At 54.9% G+C, this 21,472-nt stretch overlaps 14 protein-coding genes across 14 annotated transcripts; 5 read left to right on the forward strand and 9 right to left on the reverse strand.

Moving 5' to 3' along the window:
• Nucleotides 1-34: 34 nt before the first annotated feature.
• LTR77_007057 (uncharacterized protein) lies at nt 35-547 on the reverse strand (the record flags this gene model as incomplete). The annotated part of the gene is made up of 3 exons (XM_064804294.1): nt 35-124; nt 193-280; nt 444-547. 3 exons carry the CDS (start codon nt 545-547, stop codon nt 35-37), a joined length of 282 nt encoding a protein of 93 aa, XP_064657064.1.
• Nucleotides 548-1,184: 637 nt separating this feature from the next.
• Nucleotides 1,185-1,421, reverse strand: LTR77_007058 (uncharacterized protein; the record flags this gene model as incomplete). Its single annotated transcript, XM_064804295.1, has 2 exons — nt 1,185-1,256; nt 1,314-1,421. The coding sequence occupies 2 exons, from the start codon at nt 1,419-1,421 to the stop codon at nt 1,185-1,187; spliced, it is 180 nt and encodes a 59-aa protein (XP_064657065.1).
• Nucleotides 1,422-2,532: 1,111 nt separating this feature from the next.
• Nucleotides 2,533-4,139, reverse strand: SAT4 (serine/threonine-protein kinase HAL4/sat4; the record flags this gene model as incomplete). Its single annotated transcript, XM_064804296.1, has 2 exons — nt 2,533-2,664; nt 2,721-4,139. The coding sequence occupies 2 exons, from the start codon at nt 4,137-4,139 to the stop codon at nt 2,533-2,535; spliced, it is 1,551 nt and encodes a 516-aa protein (XP_064657066.1).
• A 1,625-nt stretch (nt 4,140-5,764) lies between these two features.
• RIM1 (ssDNA-binding protein, mitochondrial) lies at nt 5,765-6,406 on the reverse strand (the record flags this gene model as incomplete). Its single annotated transcript, XM_064804297.1, has 3 exons — nt 5,765-5,895; nt 5,957-6,042; nt 6,126-6,406. The coding sequence occupies 3 exons, from the start codon at nt 6,404-6,406 to the stop codon at nt 5,765-5,767; spliced, it is 498 nt and encodes a 165-aa protein (XP_064657067.1).
• A 489-nt stretch (nt 6,407-6,895) lies between these two features.
• Nucleotides 6,896-8,465, reverse strand: LYS9 (saccharopine dehydrogenase (NADP+, L-glutamate-forming); the record flags this gene model as incomplete). Its single annotated transcript, XM_064804298.1, has 3 exons — nt 6,896-6,927; nt 7,024-8,305; nt 8,430-8,465. The coding sequence occupies 3 exons, from the start codon at nt 8,463-8,465 to the stop codon at nt 6,896-6,898; spliced, it is 1,350 nt and encodes a 449-aa protein (XP_064657068.1).
• Nucleotides 8,466-8,687: 222 nt separating this feature from the next.
• LTR77_007062 (uncharacterized protein) lies at nt 8,688-9,862 on the forward strand (the record flags this gene model as incomplete). The annotated part of the gene is made up of 3 exons (XM_064804299.1): nt 8,688-8,731; nt 8,782-9,067; nt 9,380-9,862. 3 exons carry the CDS (start codon nt 8,688-8,690, stop codon nt 9,860-9,862), a joined length of 813 nt encoding a protein of 270 aa, XP_064657069.1.
• Nucleotides 9,863-10,131: 269 nt separating this feature from the next.
• On the reverse strand, nt 10,132-11,436 carry LTR77_007063 (uncharacterized protein; the record flags this gene model as incomplete). Its single annotated transcript, XM_064804300.1, has 1 exon — nt 10,132-11,436. One exon carries the CDS (start codon nt 11,434-11,436, stop codon nt 10,132-10,134), a length of 1,305 nt encoding a protein of 434 aa, XP_064657070.1.
• Nucleotides 11,437-11,786: 350 nt separating this feature from the next.
• Nucleotides 11,787-13,121, forward strand: POS5 (NADH kinase pos5; the record flags this gene model as incomplete). Its single annotated transcript, XM_064804301.1, has 2 exons — nt 11,787-11,883; nt 11,935-13,121. 2 exons carry the CDS (start codon nt 11,787-11,789, stop codon nt 13,119-13,121), a joined length of 1,284 nt encoding a protein of 427 aa, XP_064657071.1.
• Nucleotides 13,122-14,221: 1,100 nt separating this feature from the next.
• LTR77_007065 (uncharacterized protein) lies at nt 14,222-15,113 on the forward strand (the record flags this gene model as incomplete). The annotated part of the gene is made up of 2 exons (XM_064804302.1): nt 14,222-14,236; nt 14,409-15,113. The coding sequence occupies 2 exons, from the start codon at nt 14,222-14,224 to the stop codon at nt 15,111-15,113; spliced, it is 720 nt and encodes a 239-aa protein (XP_064657072.1).
• A 343-nt stretch (nt 15,114-15,456) lies between these two features.
• LTR77_007066 (uncharacterized protein) lies at nt 15,457-16,203 on the forward strand (the record flags this gene model as incomplete). The annotated part of the gene is made up of 1 exon (XM_064804303.1): nt 15,457-16,203. The coding sequence occupies one exon, from the start codon at nt 15,457-15,459 to the stop codon at nt 16,201-16,203; it is 747 nt and encodes a 248-aa protein (XP_064657073.1).
• Nucleotides 16,204-16,235: 32 nt separating this feature from the next.
• Nucleotides 16,236-17,192, forward strand: LTR77_007067 (uncharacterized protein; the record flags this gene model as incomplete). Its single annotated transcript, XM_064804304.1, has 2 exons — nt 16,236-16,252; nt 16,493-17,192. 2 exons carry the CDS (start codon nt 16,236-16,238, stop codon nt 17,190-17,192), a joined length of 717 nt encoding a protein of 238 aa, XP_064657074.1.
• A 422-nt stretch (nt 17,193-17,614) lies between these two features.
• Nucleotides 17,615-17,923, reverse strand: LTR77_007068 (uncharacterized protein; the record flags this gene model as incomplete). Its single annotated transcript, XM_064804305.1, has 1 exon — nt 17,615-17,923. One exon carries the CDS (start codon nt 17,921-17,923, stop codon nt 17,615-17,617), a length of 309 nt encoding a protein of 102 aa, XP_064657075.1.
• Nucleotides 17,924-18,004: 81 nt separating this feature from the next.
• On the reverse strand, nt 18,005-18,975 carry LTR77_007069 (uncharacterized protein; the record flags this gene model as incomplete). Its single annotated transcript, XM_064804306.1, has 2 exons — nt 18,005-18,786; nt 18,951-18,975. The coding sequence occupies 2 exons, from the start codon at nt 18,973-18,975 to the stop codon at nt 18,005-18,007; spliced, it is 807 nt and encodes a 268-aa protein (XP_064657076.1).
• Nucleotides 18,976-20,011: 1,036 nt separating this feature from the next.
• LTR77_007070 (uncharacterized protein) lies at nt 20,012-21,244 on the reverse strand (the record flags this gene model as incomplete). The annotated part of the gene is made up of 2 exons (XM_064804307.1): nt 20,012-20,764; nt 20,825-21,244. 2 exons carry the CDS (start codon nt 21,242-21,244, stop codon nt 20,012-20,014), a joined length of 1,173 nt encoding a protein of 390 aa, XP_064657077.1.
• Nucleotides 21,245-21,472: the final 228 nt, after the last annotated feature.

The following is a 21,472-nucleotide window of genomic DNA, read 5'->3' on the forward strand; positions in this document are numbered from 1 at the left end:
AAGAATTGTTATACGTCCAGGATATCGTAGCTCGTCACATCGTACACACCATCCACCCGAGCCCACCAACGTTGCCTGGCCTTTTAACCACCACCTCCACCTCCTCCGCCGCCGCCTCCGCAGCCTGTGAATCAGGTCAGCTCCGGTTGCCAGAAGAAAGACTGTGTGTGCGGGTGCGTTGGAAAGACTTACCACCACCACCTCCTCCGCCCCCATGGCCTCCTCCAAATCCTCCTCCATGATGCCCACCACCAAAGCCTCCTCCTCCGTGATGGCCACCCTATGCAATGTCAGCGTTGCACCGATTGCTTTGGCGACGAAGGAATGCTCACGCCAAAGCCGGCGCCGTGATGATGATGCCCGCCGCCGACGCCCCCGCCGCCGCTGCTGAAAGTATGGTCAGAGGTTGACACCTGATGTTAAGGGGTGGAAGGGTGACCTACCTGTAAAATGCAGTGCTCGCGCCGGTCACGTCGGCAGTGTGTCCTCTGCCAGGTTTGCGGTAGTTCTTCTGGTCGTAGTCTGGTGTTGAGGAACCGCAGCCCATGATTGTGGGTGAGAGAGGAAGGAAATATGGGCTGTGGTGGTGTTTCGATGTGCTCTGCTGTCGAGGTGGGAGATAAGGTCTTGGATGTATTGGTTGTTGTAGTAGAGATGGAACGGATGAGTCGAAAGAACACCTACTTTGTAAACCACGATTATATATGTGGCCCATCATTGGTAGCAACGACGATCGACATCGGACCGTTGGTAAGGCGTCGCGGCAGGGCTGAAGGTGCCTTCGGTAGAAGAAGAAGGCTTAGACGAAGGAGCAAGGCGCATGACCTACACCTCCAATCGAAGGATCGATACGCTGTTGCGCAGCTGTAGCCACCGATGGTACATCTGAAACTGCGTGATTTTCGAGTACGAGATTGATGATGTCGAGTTGATGGCATTTGGTGTTGGATGGAACATAGACCGAGTCGATCGAGACGAGGCATTCATTCCATTGGAAGCCTCCTGCAAACCACGAGTGCAGATTTTACGAAGCACGAGTGTCGCTGGTTCATTGGATGGCCCGAAGAGGATTGATTGATTGAGCGAAGAGCGACCGAAGTCAACGTGCAAAAGAATATGGGTTGACTGTCAAAAGATATCATCCATTGCCTTTGTGGCTAACAGGCTCCTCGTAAAGTCATACATCATCCATACCCGTCGTCTTCATACCTAACAGCCTCCTCCTCCTCCTCCACCTCCCCCGCCGCCACCGCAGCCTGACCAAAAAGGTCAGCATCTCAGTCCTCCAAGCTTGGATAATCTCGGTCACTTACCTCCCCCTCCTCCACCACCACCTCCGCCCCCACACGCTCCCCCTCCTCCCCCGCCAAAGACTGCAGGGCTGGCAACAAATCCCACCCCATGGTGTCTCCGTGCTGCATGATGGCCACCTGCCGAGCTTGCGGGTTTCTTCTTGTCACTGTCGAGAGGTCAGCATCTTGTCTCGTCGTTGTTGGAGTACCTGACTCGGGAGGAGAAAGCATACTCGTAGTATTCAGCGCCCTTGCTGTTGGGGTAGTCGGCCCCGTCGGCTTTGGAGAGGCCACAGCCCATTGTTGTTGTAACTTGTGTTGAGGGTCTTTCGATGTCTTTCGCTCTAGAGATCTCGTCGGTTGGTTGGGACAGGACAAGAGGTGATTGAAATTGACAACAGCATTAAAGGTAAGAGATCATTAACTACTTATCCTCCTCCTTCAGTCACATGAAACCCAACACCTACAAGTTCCTTACATCACTTCCTACGCCTACCGTACGGATCACAAGGCGCAGGCGGATCCAACCCATCCCTCCAAACCCAACTCCCACCGCGTGACCCAGTAGCACCACCGGTAGGCAGCGCAAAGGTCATCTGTCGGCGGGAGGAATGGGAACGGGGTGCCATTCGGTGGTAAATCGGATCGAAATAACCAATGGGTTGGAGGACGTATCCCGCGGTAGACGGTTTGCACGGCAAAGGCTCGCAAGGCGAAGCAGTGAGCCAAATTCGGGTCTTGTCGGACGTCATGGTGCAGAGATCTGGAGGCGCAGCAGAGGATACCTGAGGCGATACCACGTGACAGTTCTGGAGAATGAAGGAAGTTTAGGAGATGGTGTACGAGAAGAAAGAGAAAGAGCTCAGAAGTCGTCGATACATCTATCGAAAGTATCGATCCACACAGCTATCCCCGACGAAGGTCGAAGACCACCGCGGTGCCGTTCTCCTGCTCAATTCGTATATCGTATATCGTATCCCCAGTATCCAAACGAGGAAGTCCTAGGTGAATGCCTTGAACGACTGATACTAGTACCTCCATCTGTCTCTTTTCTCTGCACAGTGCCAATCCGTGGATGCACGCTCTATTACTCCCAGAACGCCATGCTATACCCTCCCGATGAATGATTGTGAAGACGCTGATGCCATTGGGTGCGCAGAAACGACATTGCCGAAACGCTGGGATGGAGAAAACAAAAGCCCGGCCTGCTGAGTTTGTCGTAGCAGGCCTAGGACCAATGTCACAGCCCTTCCTCGCCGGCTTTGCACAGCTTGATGCCCTTGCCCCATTCGGAGTTGAGGACTTGGTGCGCGCTGATTCTGCGGCTTGGGTTGGGGTCGAGGATGCTGTAGATGACGTTCCTGCAGCGGGCCTGGCAAACAACGTTAGCAAGGACGAAGAAGAAGCTATGGTGCCGGGCAAACTCACCCTGTGAAGTGTCTCGATGGGCGCATAACCCTCCTCGCTCTTCCGGCCCCGGATGTAGTTGTCGAAGAACTCATCCTCGTCCTTCTTCGCAACACGCCACAGATGTCGGCCAGTTCGCATGGCCATATAGATGACACCGCAGGCCCATACGTCGACAGCGCGCGGATCGAACTCGCGGTCTGTGTACTCTTCAGGTGCAATGTACGGTGCGCTGCCGCAGAGTCCAGCCGTCATGTGTGCTTCCTTTTCCCACGCCATGCGGAAGCACTCGCCGTTGCCGAAATCGGTGATCTTGAGCGCGCCGTGTGTGGTGAGAAGCAGGTTCTCCGGCTTCAGATCGCGATGCGCCACGCCCATCTCGTGGATGTACTCAACACCACGCATCAACTGTAAGAAGTAGCAGTCTGCTTCTGCGACCTCCAGCTTGCCGTTCGCCAGGACAAGCGAGTACAGATCACCCCCAGCACAGTACTCCATGACCTCGCAGAAGTCTCCCTTTGCGTCCTCCAGCAGATCGAGCGTGTGGATAACATTCGGATGCCGTAACGACGACGAAATGCAGAACTCCGAGTTCAAGCGCTTGCTATACTTCTTGATATCCTCCTGTGGTCTTCGTCGAAACTCTTTCACGGCGTAGAGTTGTTCGTGTTTCGAGTCCTTGGGATCTGGCTTGTGGGCTATGCGCACAATACCGAAAGCACCACGACCTACTATCTCCTGGCACTTTCCGTATTTCTGCACCAGCGACGCTGTAGCATTCGGCCCTCCCGTCTTGTCACGTGCCATTCTGTCCTTCTCGTTCTTCATCTGGTCCATCCAGGTCGACATGAGCGAAAGCTGTTGTTCGTCGTGATGTTCCTTCTTCTTGCCTCCGAGGAAGTCTCGAAGCATGTCTGACAGCTTGTCCTGCCTCTTCGTGCCCTTGAGGAAGTGGTGGTGATCGCCATTGTCGTCGACGGTGAAACGCTTTGGCGCGACTGGTTGCGACTCGTCTCGCTTGTCTTTCCTGACGGAGCCATTGCGCACCATGCCTGCTGGCATGGCTTCTGTTTTCGACGATTGTCGCGAGGGCACTTGTGGTCTGGGTGGTCTCGAGCTGTCTTCCTCTTCTTCCACGGCTGTTTCCAAGCCTTTCTCGGGTGCTTGCGAAGAGTCACGAGACGCAGCGTTACTGTCCTTTTGCGAAAACATCCGACTAAGCCGAGAGGTGAAGGTAGGTTTCTTAGGTGGCACGCCGGGTCGAACCTCGCCGTTTGTTACAGGTTGGTCGTGTGGTATTGATGGAGGTTGCTGTGTAGTCTCGCCATTCTGAGTGGAATTGACCGACGTCGACGAGCCAGTCGGTGCTGGTGAAGGCTGTGGGCGCTGGACTTCCACCTCGCCGCCCTGTGTGACGCTGTTGTTCCGAGCTGCAGGCATCGCGCTTCCCTATCTCGGTGGGGGTGTACGGCAGTAGGCGGAAACCTGTTTTATCTGTGTCGCCCCGCGGCTCCGGCGAGCGCGAGAAAATTCGTTCGATGTTTCGCAGAGCAAGCGGTCGATCAGGGAAGCGGGTTGATGTCAGGCCAAGGTGCTTCAAGCTTTTGAGGCGACTCGAGGGCTGTCTCGAGAGCTGATGACAAACGTCCAGTCGCCCGAAGCCGAGCTGTCGACGGGTGTTGTGATATGCGCGGCGGCGTTCAGGCTTGCGCCTCGAGGAGAGAGTCGTCTAGAAACATGTTGACGGCAGGATTTGCAATTCGCAGAAGGTGGTATGTGCCTTCGTGGGGTGGGTGAAAGTCTGGCAAATTTGGATTGGGTGCTGACGCTCTGATGCAAAGCGCAGAGCCGACGAAAGGGCCTCAAGGGTCCCGTTATTAGGCGAGACTGCCCCTCGTCCTCGTGCGCGAATTGTGGCTCATGGATATGAGGTCAACAAGGAGCCGATCTGGCAAGACGAAAGGGACTTCTCTGCTGGTTTATAGCCCACCCGCAGAGGCGAAAAGACGAAATTTGTTGTGGCCATGAGCGGCCGAAGAGCCATTGTCCCGGAGACCTAACAAAGGCAGCGAACGAGCACGTGCAATCGCATTGACTATCTACTCATTCGCCCTTCTTCACCGACTCGATCGACGCAGGGGGTGTTGGGCTTCCTCGTGCCTGTCTGACTGTGCGGTGAGGCTGGTCGCAGGCGAGTACAGTCGGCGGTGACCAGCTCGAATGCAATGCTTGCCACCATGCGGCACATATCGAGAGCCTGCGTCGAGCTGTTTATTAGCACACGGGTCGCACTGCTGCCGAATTGCATAATCGCAACAAGCTCTCATTAGCCGTCTTTCTCGTCCTACAGTATGCTGTATGTTGTCAACGTCCAGCCCTTCATCTCACGAGCACGAGCCCGCTTCTCAACGGCATATGCAGCACGCCGTCGCCCTCCTGTTGTGTCACGTCAATCTATTCCTGTTTGCCCATGGCGATCCAGCAGATCGGATCGTCAACTGGTGTGGTTCGCTCTATCCGTACCAGCGGGAGGGGTACGGTTGCATTCTGCTGATATACGAACGATGCTACTGGTTGTTCTGCAGCTCGAAAATCGCGCACCCGAGTATGGCTAGCTCTGGCAGGAAACTGGCTGTGCATCATCTTGTGATTGCCGACGGTTGAGCAGGCCCAGAAAGGAAGGTCCGCGATGCCTCGCAAAGACTGTGTAACAGCCCACAATAGTACTCGTAGTGTTGGGATACGTTGGTGCACGGCAAAGACCTCGATTGCTTTGAGTGTGATTTGCTTGGAGAGGTGAGGTCAAGATTGAGCATTTCGAGAGATCGCCCCTTCCCCTTTCCCCCAGGCCATAGCAACATCAGCCCATCCATACAGCATAAGACTTGATATCATGCATCATGCGTCGACCGAACAGCTGAGTAGAGTAACATGGTATGTACGCGCCGTCCGTATACGTACATCCATCCAACGGTATACCGTATGCCAGACCAACTCCATGCTTGACACCTCGAGGGTATAGTACACCATCTGAACAAATCGTACACGCAGCCTCCCACATCTCTTCAAGACTGTCCGACACCGCTCAGAGGTTCCTCCGCCGCCGAGTCCTTGTCTGACTCAGGGCCGCCAGATGGTCCCCGGCTGTCCGAGGGCTCGCGAGCGGACTGTGGGCGTGAGAGTGTTTCGAAATTGCCTGGTACACGCTTAGCATGCCACCCCTTGTTCTACAGCGTATGCCGCCGAATCTCACTTACGCATCACAAGATTGAGCGCCGTGCGCCTGTTCCCATCCACCTCGTACGAATCCATCTTCGCCTCTGCCTCCACGAACATCTGTGTCCTACTCATCTGTATCAGCACTTGCTCCCATCCCCCTTCCCACCAATCGTCGCCGTCCATCCCAGGTATCCTCCTTCAACTCACCCCTTAGGCAAACTCAACAACAAATCCCTCTGCGGCCCATCCTCCATGAAACTCGCGACATTGAACCAGCTCGTCGCCCTGTTCCCATGCTCATCCCTCGGCCCCGTGTTCACGCCCAGCGCGAACTTTGACACTTCTCGTCCGGTGGAGGAGGGGAGGCATTCGGGTTGGTCTGCGAGGCGGCCGATGATCTGCATCTTTGCGAGCGCACGGGGGGTGGTGGTGGAGAAGGCGCGGGCGGAGAGCGCGGCTGCGCGGGGAAGGGAGCGGAGGGCTTGCATGGTGGGCGGTTGGGTGTAATGGGCGTGGAGATGGTGGGAGGGTTTTGGTTGCGATATGATGTGGTGGCCGAGTTGGAGGCCGAGTCTGAAATGCTGTTTCCAGTCTACGCGAATGATGCGCCTGTGGACGCGCCAACCAATCACAAACGAGTATGGTCTTGCCTTTATGCAGAAAGTCTTCTACGAACAGAGAGTGTTGAAGGACTACTTGAACCAGGACATCAATTCTGCCGGCCGGCCAAACGGAAATAAAGATGCTATATTGATTCATCTAGTCTAGGCTTTTGCCTCGTGGCCGCAACGCCGAACTTTTGGTCGTATCCCTGTGGCATGTCTATCATGTCGTCCTCGAATAACTCACATCTCGCATCAAGTCGTCGGGTCACGGTCCACCCTCGTAGCAGCGCCAAGCGCACTGCGACTAGCCGAGCTGACTGTCATTAGGTTATCAGGGTGTCGCTGCAAAGGGGGAAGAGCTTTTGCGCCTCTTCATGCAAGTGTCTTCTCCAGAAGGTCAATGCCTAAATAAGTGGAGGGTTAGCAACTGTCTCCCAGTTGACAGTGGGTTTGGCAGCGGGCTTCGAACGCCGCGCAGCTCATTGTATGTCTTGACGTACCGTATTGGTCCTTCAGCTTCAACCGAATCGGCTCCGCAAGGTCAGCCGTGACAGGCGCGAGAATACCCTTCTCCTTGATTTCGCCGTTCAAGATCATCAACACAGCCACCGCGCAGGGCACGCCGACCAGCCTAGCCATCGCACTGTACCCGCCGCTGCCTTCAGGCTCGCCGTAGTCGCAAAGAGTTGAAGTGCGCATCTCCTTGCTGCCGTCCTTGTGCTGGATCTCGAACTTGTGCTGGAGGATCACGAAGTCGCGCTCGCCCTCCTCGTACTTCATCTTCTTCTCGAGCGTGGCGCACAGGCAGTCGAGAGGTGTGCCTCGTGGCTCAATCATCTCGTCACCGAACAGGCCCACCCACCGCAGACCAGCAACGATGCGATCCTTCTCTTGCGTGCTGTTGAACTTGGACTTCGAGTCCACCGCCCACGTGAGATCTTGCTCCTTGCTGCTGCTCGAGCCCACAATCTTCGCAAAGGCATCCTTCCACGCAATCTTCGACTGAAGGAAGTCCTGCTTCTCCTCGCTCAGCATGCCAAGGTCGCGGAACGTCTGAACGAGAGACGGGTTGCCTTGATACCGCAGAGTACCTCTGATGACGGTCTGAGCTTCGGGCATGTTGTACCGCTCGCGGTATGGAGTGCTGTCGCGGTTTGGGTAGGCCTCGAAAGCGTAGCCAGGGTAGATGAGGTATGGTTTCGCGCTCTTCATCAGGTTCTCGCCCTCGATTGTCTTCTTCTGTCCATCTTCGTAGAAGTGTGCGGTGTTCCTCGCAGCGAGGAGGACTCCACGAGGCGACCACGAGAACTTGTAGCCGAGAGGGTTGTCGGACGCCTCCGGTGCTGGCAGACCTCCAACATACGACCAGAACCCGAGAACCTTGCCTCCCTCCTTGTGGACTTCGTCGATCGTCTTGACGGCATACAAGTGATCAATGCCTGGGTCCAAGCCAATCTCGTTCATGACCGTAATCCCTGCGTCCTTCGCGTCCTTGTCGAGAGCCATCATGGCCTCAGAAACGTATGAGGTCGTGACGACATCCTTCTTCTGGTTGATTGCGGCCTTGATCACCATGGCGTGGAACGTGTATGGGATGAGGGAAATAACGAGGTCGACCTTCCCGATCTCTTTCTCGAGGGCACTGCTGTCGGAGACATCGAGAGAGATTGCGCTGGCATTCTTCAGTCCTTCTGCGAGCTTCTTCGCGCTTTCAAGCGTTCGGCAGGCGACTGTGACAGCCACACCAGCCTTGTCTAGCTCGACCGCAGAGGGTCTCGTCACCTGTATGTCACATAGTCAGTGAGCGAGTTCATAGTGACCTGATGGATGGAAGGGTTGAAGTTGAGCTCGAACAACGTTTCGAAACAGCTTTCAACCATTCTGCTCAAGATTTGGGATGACTTACGAAGCCCGCACCGAGCAGCAGAACCTTCTTCGCCATCTTGTTAATTCAGGTTGTTTGGGCTCGTCAATTCAGTATTCTCTCAATTGATGTGTTAAATTTCAAAGACCTGATGCGTCAATTGTCGCCGACTTCGGCGTTTGCTGATGCCTGGGTTTCGTGCCTTAGCGGCGAATTTAGAACGTGTCTTCAGTGCTGCTGCTGCTGCTGCTACAGTACAACTTTCATTCTCACCACGCCATCAACACCTCATCCACCATCATGTCCGCCCAAGACATGTTCTGGGCGGCTCCGCCGATAGCGAGGTAAGCTCTTCAGCCTGCACCTTCACGCAGCAGCTGATACTGATCCCTAGAACCCTCACAGCCGCCATCGTGCTCGTCTCCATCCCAGGCCACCTCATTGGGATCCCTGATCTCTACTGGCTCGTCTTCGACACCTACACCATCTTCACGCTCAAGCAGGTGCCGCAGATATGGCGGCTGGTGACTAACTTCCTCATCACCGGGCCTAAGTTCGGCATGATTCTGGATCCGTACTTCGTCTTCACATACGCCTCGAGCCTTGAGACGGCGGCATCACGATTTTCTCAGCCGGGTGACTTCTCCATCTATCTGGCCTTCGTGTCAGTCATTATTCTGGTAAGCACGCCGCTTGATTTCGTTTCTCTTTTCCTCATCTTCAAACCTCGTATAATCTGCCCGTACAGAGTTTTTCTATCTCTGTAACGGTTCCTGGAAACGAGGGAGATCACCCCTGCACTGTGCGGCGCTCGTCATTCGCAACCTCAAAAGAGCGTTCGCGGAGTGTGGGCATGGTGGGATACCAGCTTGAGAAAACTGTCTGCCTTGATCCTTGTGGCAAGACGGTGGTTTCTGGACCCTACACACCTTCTCTTTCACAGCTTCTCAGTATCGCTCTTGTCACTGTGACTTTTGCTGACTTCTGGCAAGCTACTCGGCGGCTGCTATCTCGGCAGTGTCTTCCTCTTGAGCCCGCTCACGCTGGCCCTGGCATACACCCACGCTCAAGAAAACCCGAACCAGCAGATCAACTACTTTGTCGTCACCTTCAGTGCCAAGTGGCTTCCTGTCGTCATGCTCATCGGCACCGTGATCATGGCCTCGCCCTATGCTGCGCTGGTGCAAGCGACAGGACTGGTCGCCGCTCACGCCTACGACTTTTGTACCATCATATGGCCGCAGTATGGCGGTGGGCGGAAACTGCTCAGCACCCCCGTCGCCGTGCAAAGATGGTTCGCGAATGTTGCCGGAGCTCCTCAACGAAGGGGTGCCGGGACCGCTTTCAATACGGGAGGTCCCGCGGCACAGAACGTACCCCAAAGGTCGGCGGGGACTGGCGGAGGATGGACCAGTGGCTTTGGTGGGAACGGCTGGGGTCAGAGAGGACCTGGCAGGCGTTTAGGAGGTGATTGAGCGTTCGGACTGAGCTCGCTGACTACCCTCATCACGCTTTACGAGATACCATGCATCAAATATCACAGTGTATGATTAGGTCAACCACGATCACACAAGCGAATCACAGGACGACAAGAGCACCGTTCGTCATATGTACTCGTAACCACTCTATGCTATCGTAGGCTAAGCAGCAGGGGTATCCATCTATCATCATTCATCAAACAGCCGTCCATCACCATACCAGTCTATTCCGTGAGCTCCCACCATCTTCATCGCGCCAGTTATGCTTATTTCCCAGTAAGTCTATCAACCATCTGCACCGAAACCCTGCCAACCAACGCCGCACCCAGAACCGGCGTGAACATGGCCAGAAACTCCAAGGGACTCCTAGGCTTGACCTCTGTGTTTATGTACCGTTGCTCCTCCTTCCCGCCTTCATCAGTAACGCCTTCGGCATCAGCAGGGAATTTGCCGGTGCGCATGAACTCTCCTATGAGCTCGTCCTTCTCCCGCCATCGTTGTAAGATCCACTCGTACATCGCGTCGTGGTCATTGAAGGGGATGTCTTTGATGGCGAAGCGGCGCCAGTGCATGTTTACGGATTTTGGCGGACGGCCTTGGAAGTACACTGAGCGGAGGGTGAAGACGTCTTGGCCGTAGTCGCCTGGTGGGATGCCTTCGTACGCGATGGTGCAGTCGTAGAGGTACGGCACTGTGTCTTTCAGCTCTTGCAAGCAGAACTGCAGACCGGTGCTTCGGGGCAGGATCTGGTGCTTCATGTCGGGTATCGAGCTCTTCTCAGCGAACTTGGCCGACGACTTGCGCGTGTTGGCGCTGAGATTCGTGCCTTCTGGGAAGATGAGGAGCCACATTGGATCGAGTTGGACACCTCCTTGGGTTCCAGACAAGGGCCCGCTATGTCGCGAGTTGAGCTTTTGTAACCGATACCGTAGTCGCTGTTGGTCTTTCGACCACTTCCGCGCCATGAAGATGAAGCTGTAGAACTGCATCGCCGGTCCGATCAGAGGTACCCACTTCAAGCTCTCCTTCAGTATGATGTACAGGTGTCCATGCATAGGAGGCGTGCTCGTGTATGCGATCCACCAGAGGTACAGCCAATCCGTGTAGATCTGGTGATTTGACATCAAGACCACTCTTTCGCCAAAGTCGACCTCAAGCATCCCATTCCCTCCTCCGTTGTCTTTCAGCTTGATCAGACCTTTCATGCTCTTGTCCCCACTGATCCGTACGACCGTCGGACTCCACCACTGCGTCATGGTCGTCACGAGCAGGCCAAAGTACTGCTTCGTGAGCGCCATGTAGGCGTAGAACCAGTCTTTGCTGACGAAGTACAGCGGGCTGCCGAGCAGCTGCGCGAAGTGGATGAAGATTCCAGATCCGAAGAAGTAAATGCCAAAGCAGACGATGCGCAGTGCCTGCATGCCTGGGCCATGTTTGGGAGCGCCCATAGGGTGTTCGTTGGCGGACGATGTGGGAGACGTCGGTGAGGGCGCCTTCGCGGAGCCGTTCTGGTGTTGCTGGCCTTTCGGGGTGCGCAGCCTGGCGCCTTCGGTGTTGATTGTGAAAGCCATGGCGGGCTCGCGGGTAGTGGCGGATGAGTAGGTGGTGGTGTAGTCTTAGGAAGTCGACCGTCCAGTATCGATCCTCCAGGTGCTAAGTCATGTCCGGGAGCGGTGTTGAGATTCCTTCCATGTCCGCTATTTGCGAACGGGAGGAAGGTGGCAGTCACATTGCTCGTAGCAGCTGACCATAGACTTCCGGTCTTAGTGGTTAAGGGTGCAGGTGCATGACGGCAGAGGTGCATCGCGCGTAGGATCCGACTCCGCGACGACTTCACTTCCACCTCACCTGCGATTGACTGTCCTGCTTGTGGTATTACGCCTATATAGCGGTGGTATCATCTCAACTCTGACATGGAACGATGACACGAATATGGCGATGCTTCTCTACCACTGCTCGGCGCCTTGAGATACGAGATCTGGCAGAACTACCAGTGAGGGTGCATCCCCAGGTCAAAGGTTGGATCATACTCTTGTCAATACCAGGAGTGCCAACTAACGTGTAAGCAGAGACGAGCAACCACGACCTCCTCGCGCTCCAATGGCCCTCGCCGCCTCGCAACATCCTACTTGTCCGCAAAGATGACGATACGGAGGTCCAGAATGCTCTGGTTGAGTACGTCCATCACATCAGGTCTTCGTACCCAGACATTGCCATAGTGTTTGAGCGCTATGTCGCCGAGCAAATACATCAGACTTTCAACTTCCCAGTCTACGCGCCGGTCAACGAGAACTCGAATGCACTGTACCAAGAGAAGATCGATCTCACTTCAACACTCGGCGGAGATGGGACAATACTGCACGCTGCCTCTCTCTTCGCCACTGCGCCGCGTGTTCCTCCTGTGCTCTCCTTCAGTATGGGCACGCTTGGCTTTCTCGGTGAGTGGAAGTTCCACGAGTACAAGCGTGCCTTCAGGCAAGTATATGTGTCTGGTGCTCCCTCTCCGTTGAAAAGTACGGACGAGGCGGAGACTTCTGTCACCAAGCCTGGGGCGCTGCAAGCATGGTCAAACATTAAGGGCAAGTCTATGGGCCATACTCGCTCCTCCCGCATCCTCATGCGCAATCGCCTCCGCATCGGCCTCTTCGACGAGCATGGCCAAAGACTACCGCATGAGCCACCGTTCGCTCACCGTGACCACGAATGCGAGGACATCTTTGCGTTGAACGAGGTCCTGCTTCATCGCGGAGCACTGCCACATCTAGCCAACATCACCATCCTCATTGGCTCTCCGCCGCACCAGCGCATCCTCACTACCGCGATTGCCGACGGCTTTCTCGTCAGTACACCCACTGGCAGCACCGCTTACAGTCTCTCGAGTGGCGGCAGCATCGTCCATCCTCTGGTAAACTCGCTTCTCCTCACGCCTATCTGCCCTCGCTCGCTCTCATTCCGTCCTTTGGTCTTACCCGCCAACACGCCCATCACTCTCCGGATCGACGACTCCAATCGTGGCAAGGAGATCGAAGTCTCAGTCGACGGTGTTAGACGACAGCAAGGACTAAAGACGGGCATGGAAGTGAGGGTCGTTGGAGAAGAGGTGACGAAGCCTGGCGAGGTTGGACAAGTCGCGAGTGTGACTGGTGGTGTGCCAAGCATTGTCCGCTCCGGCGGCGCAGCTGATGGCGAAGACCATTGGGTTGGAGGGTTGAACTCGCTATTAAAGTTCAACTATCCATTCGGCGAGGATGGGTGAACCAAGACCAATCCGAAATCGCGAATGGTAATCAATGCCTACGACTCATGCTGACCTTTGACCTTCGGCCGACTGGCTCGACGTCCAAATGGTCCGATCCGAGGAGTCCAAAGCGCTATAAAACTTGTCGCTCCTACATCTGCTTCAAGAACTTTTCCATTTCCACGAAGAGTAACCATCGACTGCTTTTGCCAAACTTCGCTATGGATACCCAACTCGAACGCATGACCCTGACAGACCCCATTCGCTGCCATCTGCTGGAATTACCGGTCGAACTTCGCCTGCACATCTACCACTTCGTCTTCGGACCACCCAGCGACAGAGACCAAATAAATTGCTTCTATTCACCCCAGCCAGGGCGATGGGAGGTTGCTGTCTGTGAGAACTTGAAACGCACCTACACGTCCTTACTCTGGACGTGCCGAACCATTAACAATGAAGCGACGCCGGTCATGCACGACGAAACCACAATTAGACTTTTGACGTGGAGCGCCAGCGATTGCGCAGTAGAACAAACCATCGACTGCACGAGGAGCAGCGCTCAGCTGATGGAATCGATCAGGGACGTGGAGGTGTGCTTCTTTCCAGGCTTTCCTTTCCAGAAGTTCCTCCCGGCGATCGAGCGAGCCATCGCCTTTTTGGAAGCTGTACCGTCGAGGACGAAGATCTGGATCAGTCTGGATTGCGGTCATGATGGGGTGGACCATATCGACGTTTGTGATACGAAACGAAGGTTGGAGAGGGAGGTGACGACTCGTGGGATTGACATTGATGCGGACACGTTAGTCGCCAGGGTGTGGAGGACGCTTTCGCAACACCTGGCTGCGGCGGAGCGGTATGGGGATATAGACGAGAAGCACTTCGTCAGAGGCGATTTGTGGCGTCGTGGAGGTGTCGCTGAATAACACGCTGGGGAAGTATGTAAGGGGCCGACTGAGTGATACCGGGGAGCGGTCTCGAGGTCGTCGTGCCACCACAATTCTCCGGCGGCGATTATGCGGGAGTGGCATTGATCGTAGGGAGGCGAGAGCGACGGAAGCGCTCGTCGATGGAGAGGGACGACAGGTAGTGCGGCGGTCGTACCTTCCGCTGCGAGCTAAATGGCTCTTGGCGAGGTAGGCCAAAGTTCCCTCCCGGACCGCCGCCTTCGACCTGGCGTGCTACTTCAGGCTTCAGGACTCAACAAGATCTTTTCCGCTTCTCTCACTCCTCCGCTCTCTGTCGTTGACATTTTACTCTGGCCTTACTGATCTCCCACAAGTTGGGCTCGAACGTCAGTATGGCTAGTCACGCCACATCCTCCGCATCAATACCTTAGAGCGTACGCCAACACCAAACGAAGAAACCGGCCACTCCTACCTGCTGGACTTGCCGCCCGAGCTGCGTCTCCGCATCTACGACTTCGTCTATGAGGGATACGCAGGCAAGAGGATCACATGTTTCATCACTACTGAAGGAGCGCTGGGATACGACGGGTACGACAATCCTGGTCCACCTTTTGAAGCAACAACATCTGCGCTGTTTCGAACATGCCGAATGATCCACTGGGAGGCGCTGCCTGTCCTATATGAAAGTGTGCACTCCCAACTGAGCCTGCTCAGTAAGTCGGGTCGCTTGGGCAAGTGGAGCAAAGCTGAAAAACGCTGGAAACCGGACGTCGTCGTCCCACAACACACCAAGTCCATGATCAACTTCGGAAAACTATTCAGGAACCTGGAGATTAGAACGTCACTCCGTCGTCCTGCTGCCAACGCACAGGTTCTGGAAAGGTTGTGCGCGCTTCTTGAAGTGCCGGCGGTTCAGCTCAGACATCCAATTGTGGGTTTGTTCTATCCCCGAGAACGGGACTCACCTATCAATTCTATGCAGACTCTTCAGCAGTACGAGAAAGAAGCGAAGAATCGAGAAATCGGCCTCGACGCTACTACCGTAGCCGGAAAGATCTGGTCAGCCGTGTTGAGCGAGCTCAAGAAGAAGGCCGGCGAGCACTGACACGCCGCTCTGCGCGAAGGCGGCAATCAAGGCATCATACTGTGGGAGGTCGATAGAGTCAGGACGGCTCCTGATGATCGAAGAGTGCGAGGGTGTCTAGAAAGGGCTGGGATGCCAAGGGTGGTGGGCATACCAAATAGAAACGCCTCATTGTAAGTGTCTTGGTGTGGAACAGGTTTTGCATGCACCAGAACCCACTGTCTGTTTCCTTCCACTAACCTAAAGAGAAGCGCTGCAGTGTTACTGCCTGTCACAACGTCCTCCTCTCTGATAAATACCACGGACGCATCGTTCTTTCTACCTCAGACGCATCGCTTCACCACCAGTCATGCCGCGACACAACATGTCACTGCGCTCGCATGGCACCCAGCCTTCCGAATCTAGCACAATCGCAGACCCATCTTTACCTCCAAAGTCTGGCATCTGCCGGCTGCTGAAGGTTGAACCAGAGATGAGACTTGGAATCTACGACTTCGTCTGGGCAGACATATCCCACAAGCGCATCTCTTGCTTCCCTCACGGCGCTGAAGGCAACGTGGGCTGCATCTTCCCAGGCAGCTGGCTCAACGAGAAAACCGTGGCACTTTTCAGGACCTGTCACATCATCTATCGCGAAGCCTTTCCAAGTTTCTATCAAACTGTCATCTTCGAAGTCACTTTGTGGAAATCGACATCCACTCCGGTACCACGTTGCATCAGAACCGGAACCGAGATCGGGAGATACCTTAGGTCTATCGCCCTCCGAATGCCCATGTTCACCGTCATCGACAATGCAACCGCCATCGACCAGTTGTGCGCGACGATTCAGGTGCCCGCGACTCAGGTGACGGAAATCAGCACCGTACTCTTCAACCTAAACAGAGTCACCTTCAACCATTTCTCGCCCTCTTATTACGGCCACCTGCCGAATGGCCAACCGTCGGACTGCTTGGAGGAGTACAAAGAGGAGCTGTCCGTGCGGCAGCTTGACTTGAGCGCCAATACCTTCGAGGCGAAGATCTGGTCGGCTCTGATAAGGCAGGTTGAGCTGAAGGTGGCTGTCATGGAGGAGCGGTCGCAAGCTCGCAAGCTGGAGCAAAGGGAGGGATGACGGAGCATATGGGGCACGAATGGTCGTGTGTGATGTGGGAGAGTGTGCTGTGAGTAGGTCGCGGTCACGTTTGGTCGTAAGTAAGCTTGAACTCCTTGTGGAGCGGATCGCAGATGGGAGGTTGCAGTATCGTTTTCACAAGGGAATGTTTTCACATGCTTTCTATTCTTTTCCTTTTGACGTCATTCACTAAGCTTATTCACCTTTCGCATCTCTGTCAACATCGAGCCTCAAATTTGACGTGCACCCTTCTTTGTACGTGCACCTTTCTTTCTTCCGCACATCAAAGATCAGCTCTCGCGGCATCGAGGGCGGTCCAGCGAACCAACGAAGACGTCAACCCACCTTCGAGACTGCCACTTCCTCGAGAACAGAAAAGCGCCGCCATGCCACGATCCCCAACGAACCCACCGAGCGACGGGCGCTGCCTGCTTTTTGAAGTCCTACCACCAGAACTACGCCTTCGCATCTACGAGTGCCTCTGGGAGGACAAGCGGCGCGACCTCTTCTACTCCAAAGTAAACAGATCCCGGGTGTTCATGAAGCGCACAAAGGCTGGCAAGGTCAAAGGCCGACAGACCGCATTGCTCGTGACCTGCCGGAAGATCAACAACGAGGCGCTCCCGGCTCTCTACGGAACCGTCCAGTTCGTCTATCAGTGGACCAATTCTCAGTTGCGACGTTCCATGACACCCCACAAACAGCTCGGAGAGTTCATCAGGCAGTCTTCGGTGGCCCTCGATCTCGGCAACGCCCGTCGGAACGCGCTGCTTATCGATGAGGTGTGCGCGCTGCTGCAGAAGCAAGGAAACTCGTCGCACACGCCGGGGGTCCATGTGGTCCGTCTCTTCGGTCTTCACGATGAGAACGTCCCGGAGGAGCACGAGGTGGAGATGGTGAAACAACCGGTCGATCTGAGCGATGGCAGCATGGACGCCAAAATCTGGGCAGCTGTATTTGAGGAGATCGGAAGGTACGAATTGAAGTAGAACGAAGAGAAGGATGTTTAGCGGTACGGCGAATTGGAAAAAGGTTGGTCCCTGGGAAGGAAAGAGTTGTGATGGCGGCAATTCATCAGCGCCGATTCAGCTTTAATCTTCTCCAATGCGGCAAGAGAGACTATGTTGACGGATTGACGGATACGACTACAGGGGCATATCACTGGAACGGGAACGTGAGAGGAGGCGAGCGAATTCATGTCATTGAACAGGGGAGGAGCTGGGCCTGGTGACTTTATGGATATCACAGGGATCGGGTATGCAGATGCTCGGTGTTACCATACTCATATTGCGAATCCATTCCAATCACAGTCCGAGTTTCCTCGTTGATGTTGCTAGGCGTGATATCGCATTACCCATTGCGCAAGGCTCATTTCTCCCGAGCCAATGTCTCAACACCGTATCTTTCACACTCACCCAAACTCGATCGCACTCCACAGCCTCCTATCCAGCGCCCCATCCCTCTTGAACAGTGCATCCCTCCTCTGCTCCAGCATCTCCACCGCCGGCAGACACCCATGCTCCAAATCAGTATCACAATCCGCCCGATCGTTGGGCTCGACCTGCAGATACCAAACAATAAATGACAACAGCCCAACAACACTCTGCGCCTCAGCCGGCAGCTCGATCAGAGCAGGATCACTTCCGCACGGGAGATGCCTCCAGGTCGCCATCAAGTGCAGTATAAGGCCCATCTGGTAAACATCCGACTTCGTCGTCATAACCTGCCTTCTTGCGGCGACACCGTAGGCCTCAGGGTTCGTGTTTCGTACGTCCGCCACTGCTCTCACCTCAGGCGAGTCCTACCCCGGCGTTCCAGTGATGCCGCGGGACTCTGATGCAAAAGCGGCCATACCAAAGTCAGCAAGCACAACGTCCGGCATCCCGCACTCCATGCCCGGCCAACGGGGGAAGACGTTATCGGGCTTCAGGTCGCCGTGGATGATGGGCTTGTGGTTCTCGCGGTAAGCGTACCGTGTCCGGCGGGTCGGTCGTAAGCCATGGTGAAGGAAAGCGAGGGCACGGGAGAGGCCGGCTAGGACGTGGAGTGTGAACATTACTGGTGGGTCCACATTTTGTCTCCTGAAGGTGCGAAGTTGTTCCAGGAGGTCGCCGCTGGAGCAGTATTCAAGGTACATGAGATGGCGGCCAGGAGGGGTGGATGCTTGGACGTCGAGGAGGTGGATGATGTTGTGGTGGTTTTGCGTACGGAGAAGCATCTTCGCTTCGTTGGGTGGAGGTCGCCTGCGACCGGTCTGCGAGGTGTTGGTCTGCCTTGCTGGTGCTATTTCATGAGCACACTTGACGACGAAGACGTTGCTTGTTGTTGTGGACCGGATGACCGAGCATCCGCCCTCTTCGCCTTCTTCGAACTGCTTCAAGACTACGTAGTTGTCGTTCTGCTTGAACTCGGGAGGCGTGTGCTGTTTGATGGACCCAACCACTGCATTTGCATTTGCTTGCTCACCAGCCGCTTGATGCGCGGAAGACTTGCGGCGTTTAGAGGACAGAAGTCTTGATACTACGTCCCTAAACTTCCTCTTAGCCATAGCTGAAGGTGGTGCGCACGGCGATACGATGTAATCTGCAGCGTGCGAGTGATGGCAGCTCTTCGTAACTGCGGCACAGATATTCTTCCTGCAACAAACGCAACAGAGATGGTAATGGCGAAGACGCATGGAAAATTTGCCTTGAAGCTTGCAGTGTAGAAATGAAGTGAGATTGCGAGACAAAGAGACCGAGACTTACTTCTTTCTTCACGTGTGAGACACATCTGGCTCAATGTATTGTCAACGGCTTTGTTGTACCATGTATGCTCTCATAGCGTATCTCACGCCAGCTATACCTGAAATTGAGCAGTGCAAAACTTTGCGTAAGCGAGCTTGTAGGAAGCAAAGCAAATGGCATCGGTTGGCCGGCCGAAGCACCAGGAGACACTCTGAAGGTGCGAACAGCTGTCATCGGTCTGTGTAAAAGGGCATGGCCCTGAAGCACGGAAGGGTACAGGGTGAGCAGGTGTCTCAACGCCGCAGAAGAGCTCAAAAGGTCTCAGAGCGCCACTTGCACTGTGATCGTGTCTTGGAGAACCCCTCTACTCACAGGCATTGTTCGTTACACATGCTCAAGCTGCCAGTCACTGTCTGCAACCCAGATATCCGACACCAAAGAAACCGCCGTATAATTTCAGCAGAGCGTCAATCTCTGCGTCTCCTGCGTGTCCATCCATTCCCGCACAGACACCGAATCGTCTACGTTCTCAACATAAGGGTTAAAGATGTACGCCATACCCTCGAAGCGCCAGTATCGTCCGGCTCTCTGGAGCAGCAATGGCCATCTTGCTCCAGGAGCATAAACAATGGTGTCTCCGACTTCACATGAAGCCGGCGCAAGTCCAGGGCAGCCGTTGTCTGTGGCACATAAAGCCATCGTTCCCGCAGATCTCTCCCACACCCAATGTGAGTAATAGACCTTCCAAGGACCCTTGGAAGTACCGTCTTGAGGTTGCGGCCCTTCGAGGAGGGCATTCGACAAGGCCTTCGTGTTCATTGTGCTCCAGTGGCTGGCGCAGTCGTACAATATATGGGCCAAGCCATCAACCCAGGATGGGAACTCCAGCGGGACCAAGGGAAGGGGGAGGATTATTGACCAAGGATCTCCGGGACGAGCAGACATATCAGAAGCCACGAGCTTGTAGGTCTCTATCAGGGCTCGTTGATGCTGTTGCATTTTCACTCCGGGTGTGTACTGGGCTGTACAATAGTCGAATTCTCGGCAAGCTTTTATTCGAGCAAAAGTAGTGCCGGTGACAGTCAGATGGCGAGAGTCAGAGCTGAGTACCGGCATGTCAGGTTCCGCGATGGCTGGAGGGGCGTCTTGATAGTATCGCATCTCAAATATGCCAGGAGTGACCACAAGACCAAAGAAGGCAGAAAGTCTACGGTCCATGTGGGCAGATTCTTTACTGCAGCATGTTCGTAATCGGCAAATTCCAAGGACAGCAAGTTGCTGGTCTCTCGAATGTCGGAAAATGTAGCCCTCGCATACACTGCCCAAGTAGCCAGATCGTAGTCGGCCTCCACCTTAAGGGACGAATCTTCAGGCATGAGTCCGATCAAAGAGTATACTTTGTCCCTGTCGTCAGAGGCATTTGCACCGGCGGTGGCTATCGCGGCGTGCAGTAGGGATCCAGTTTTGTGGCGGACCTTGTGCATCGATGACCATTGATACAAGCTCTCTGCCCATGATTCCCAGAGGCCGTATTCATGTGGTCCTATGTAGACCATGAATCTCTGCATATCGTCCCACGCCCGGCCGTGGAAGCGTTTGAGGACAGTCCTGCCGCTGACGAAGACGACTTTCTGAGCCACGTAAAACTCCTGGCAGACCCAGGCGCGGGCGTGCCAGGGCCTCGACGAGGTCCCCAAGGCGTATTCTGTATTGCGTATCTTGGCAGTCAAGAACTCTATGCATAGATTGAAGATGTCCCAACAGCCGTACCAAATCAAGACCCAATTTCGTTGTCTTGCCAATCTGGGTGCATCCTTGAATCTATCGGTCATGGCCTGCAAGAGCTTCCAGGAATATTGCAGTCATCCATGCTTAGGCGCGTCGCCTAGCCACACGCGGGCACATTGAGCCTTATTGTATACCTGTGCCATTTTTGCAACTTGTTGGCTCTTCTCGTGGTTGTCGTTCTGATTTGTGCAGAGAGCATCCACCCAGATGACGAGAGACTTGGATCTTCGGAAGCGCATGGTCCGCAAAGCACGGTGTAGATTGTCGGTCACCGGTACTTCATACTGGGTACCTCCGCTGTGAAGAAAGGCGGTCCTCCCTTCGTTTGAAGGGCCCCAAACATACGACATGGCGTCGTATATGGGCAGCTGCTTGTCGTTCGCCAGCGAGACGGTGCGGATGCCGCAGACGACTGGAGAGTCCTCCCTACCAGGGAAAAGGTGGAGGACGCGGATCTCTTTGAGTGCATTGTCCAGTGGTCGGTACAGGCCAGGTGGAGCGGAGGATATGTTCGGTGCCATACTCATGGTCGTGCCTTCCTCTTCTGCTGGCAACCAGACCACGTGCTCTTAAGCTTAGGCTTGTTTCAACGGCAGCAATTCGAACAAGCATGTATCGCCCTCGGTGGAGTGTTTTCTTTAACGATGCGCGTGTGTTGTACCAGTCTGCACGCCATACACAAGGACAAAGCATTAACTGATGCAACTTGTTGCTATCTTTGGGCTGATCTCCTCTTCCTCTTGGTCGTTGACTGC

This window comes from Saxophila tyrrhenica (genome assembly GCF_035928015.1).
Source record: "Saxophila tyrrhenica strain CCFEE 5935 chromosome Unknown scaffold_11, whole genome shotgun sequence".
NCBI classification, from domain to species: Eukaryota; Fungi; Ascomycota; class Dothideomycetes; order Mycosphaerellales; family Extremaceae; genus Saxophila; species Saxophila tyrrhenica.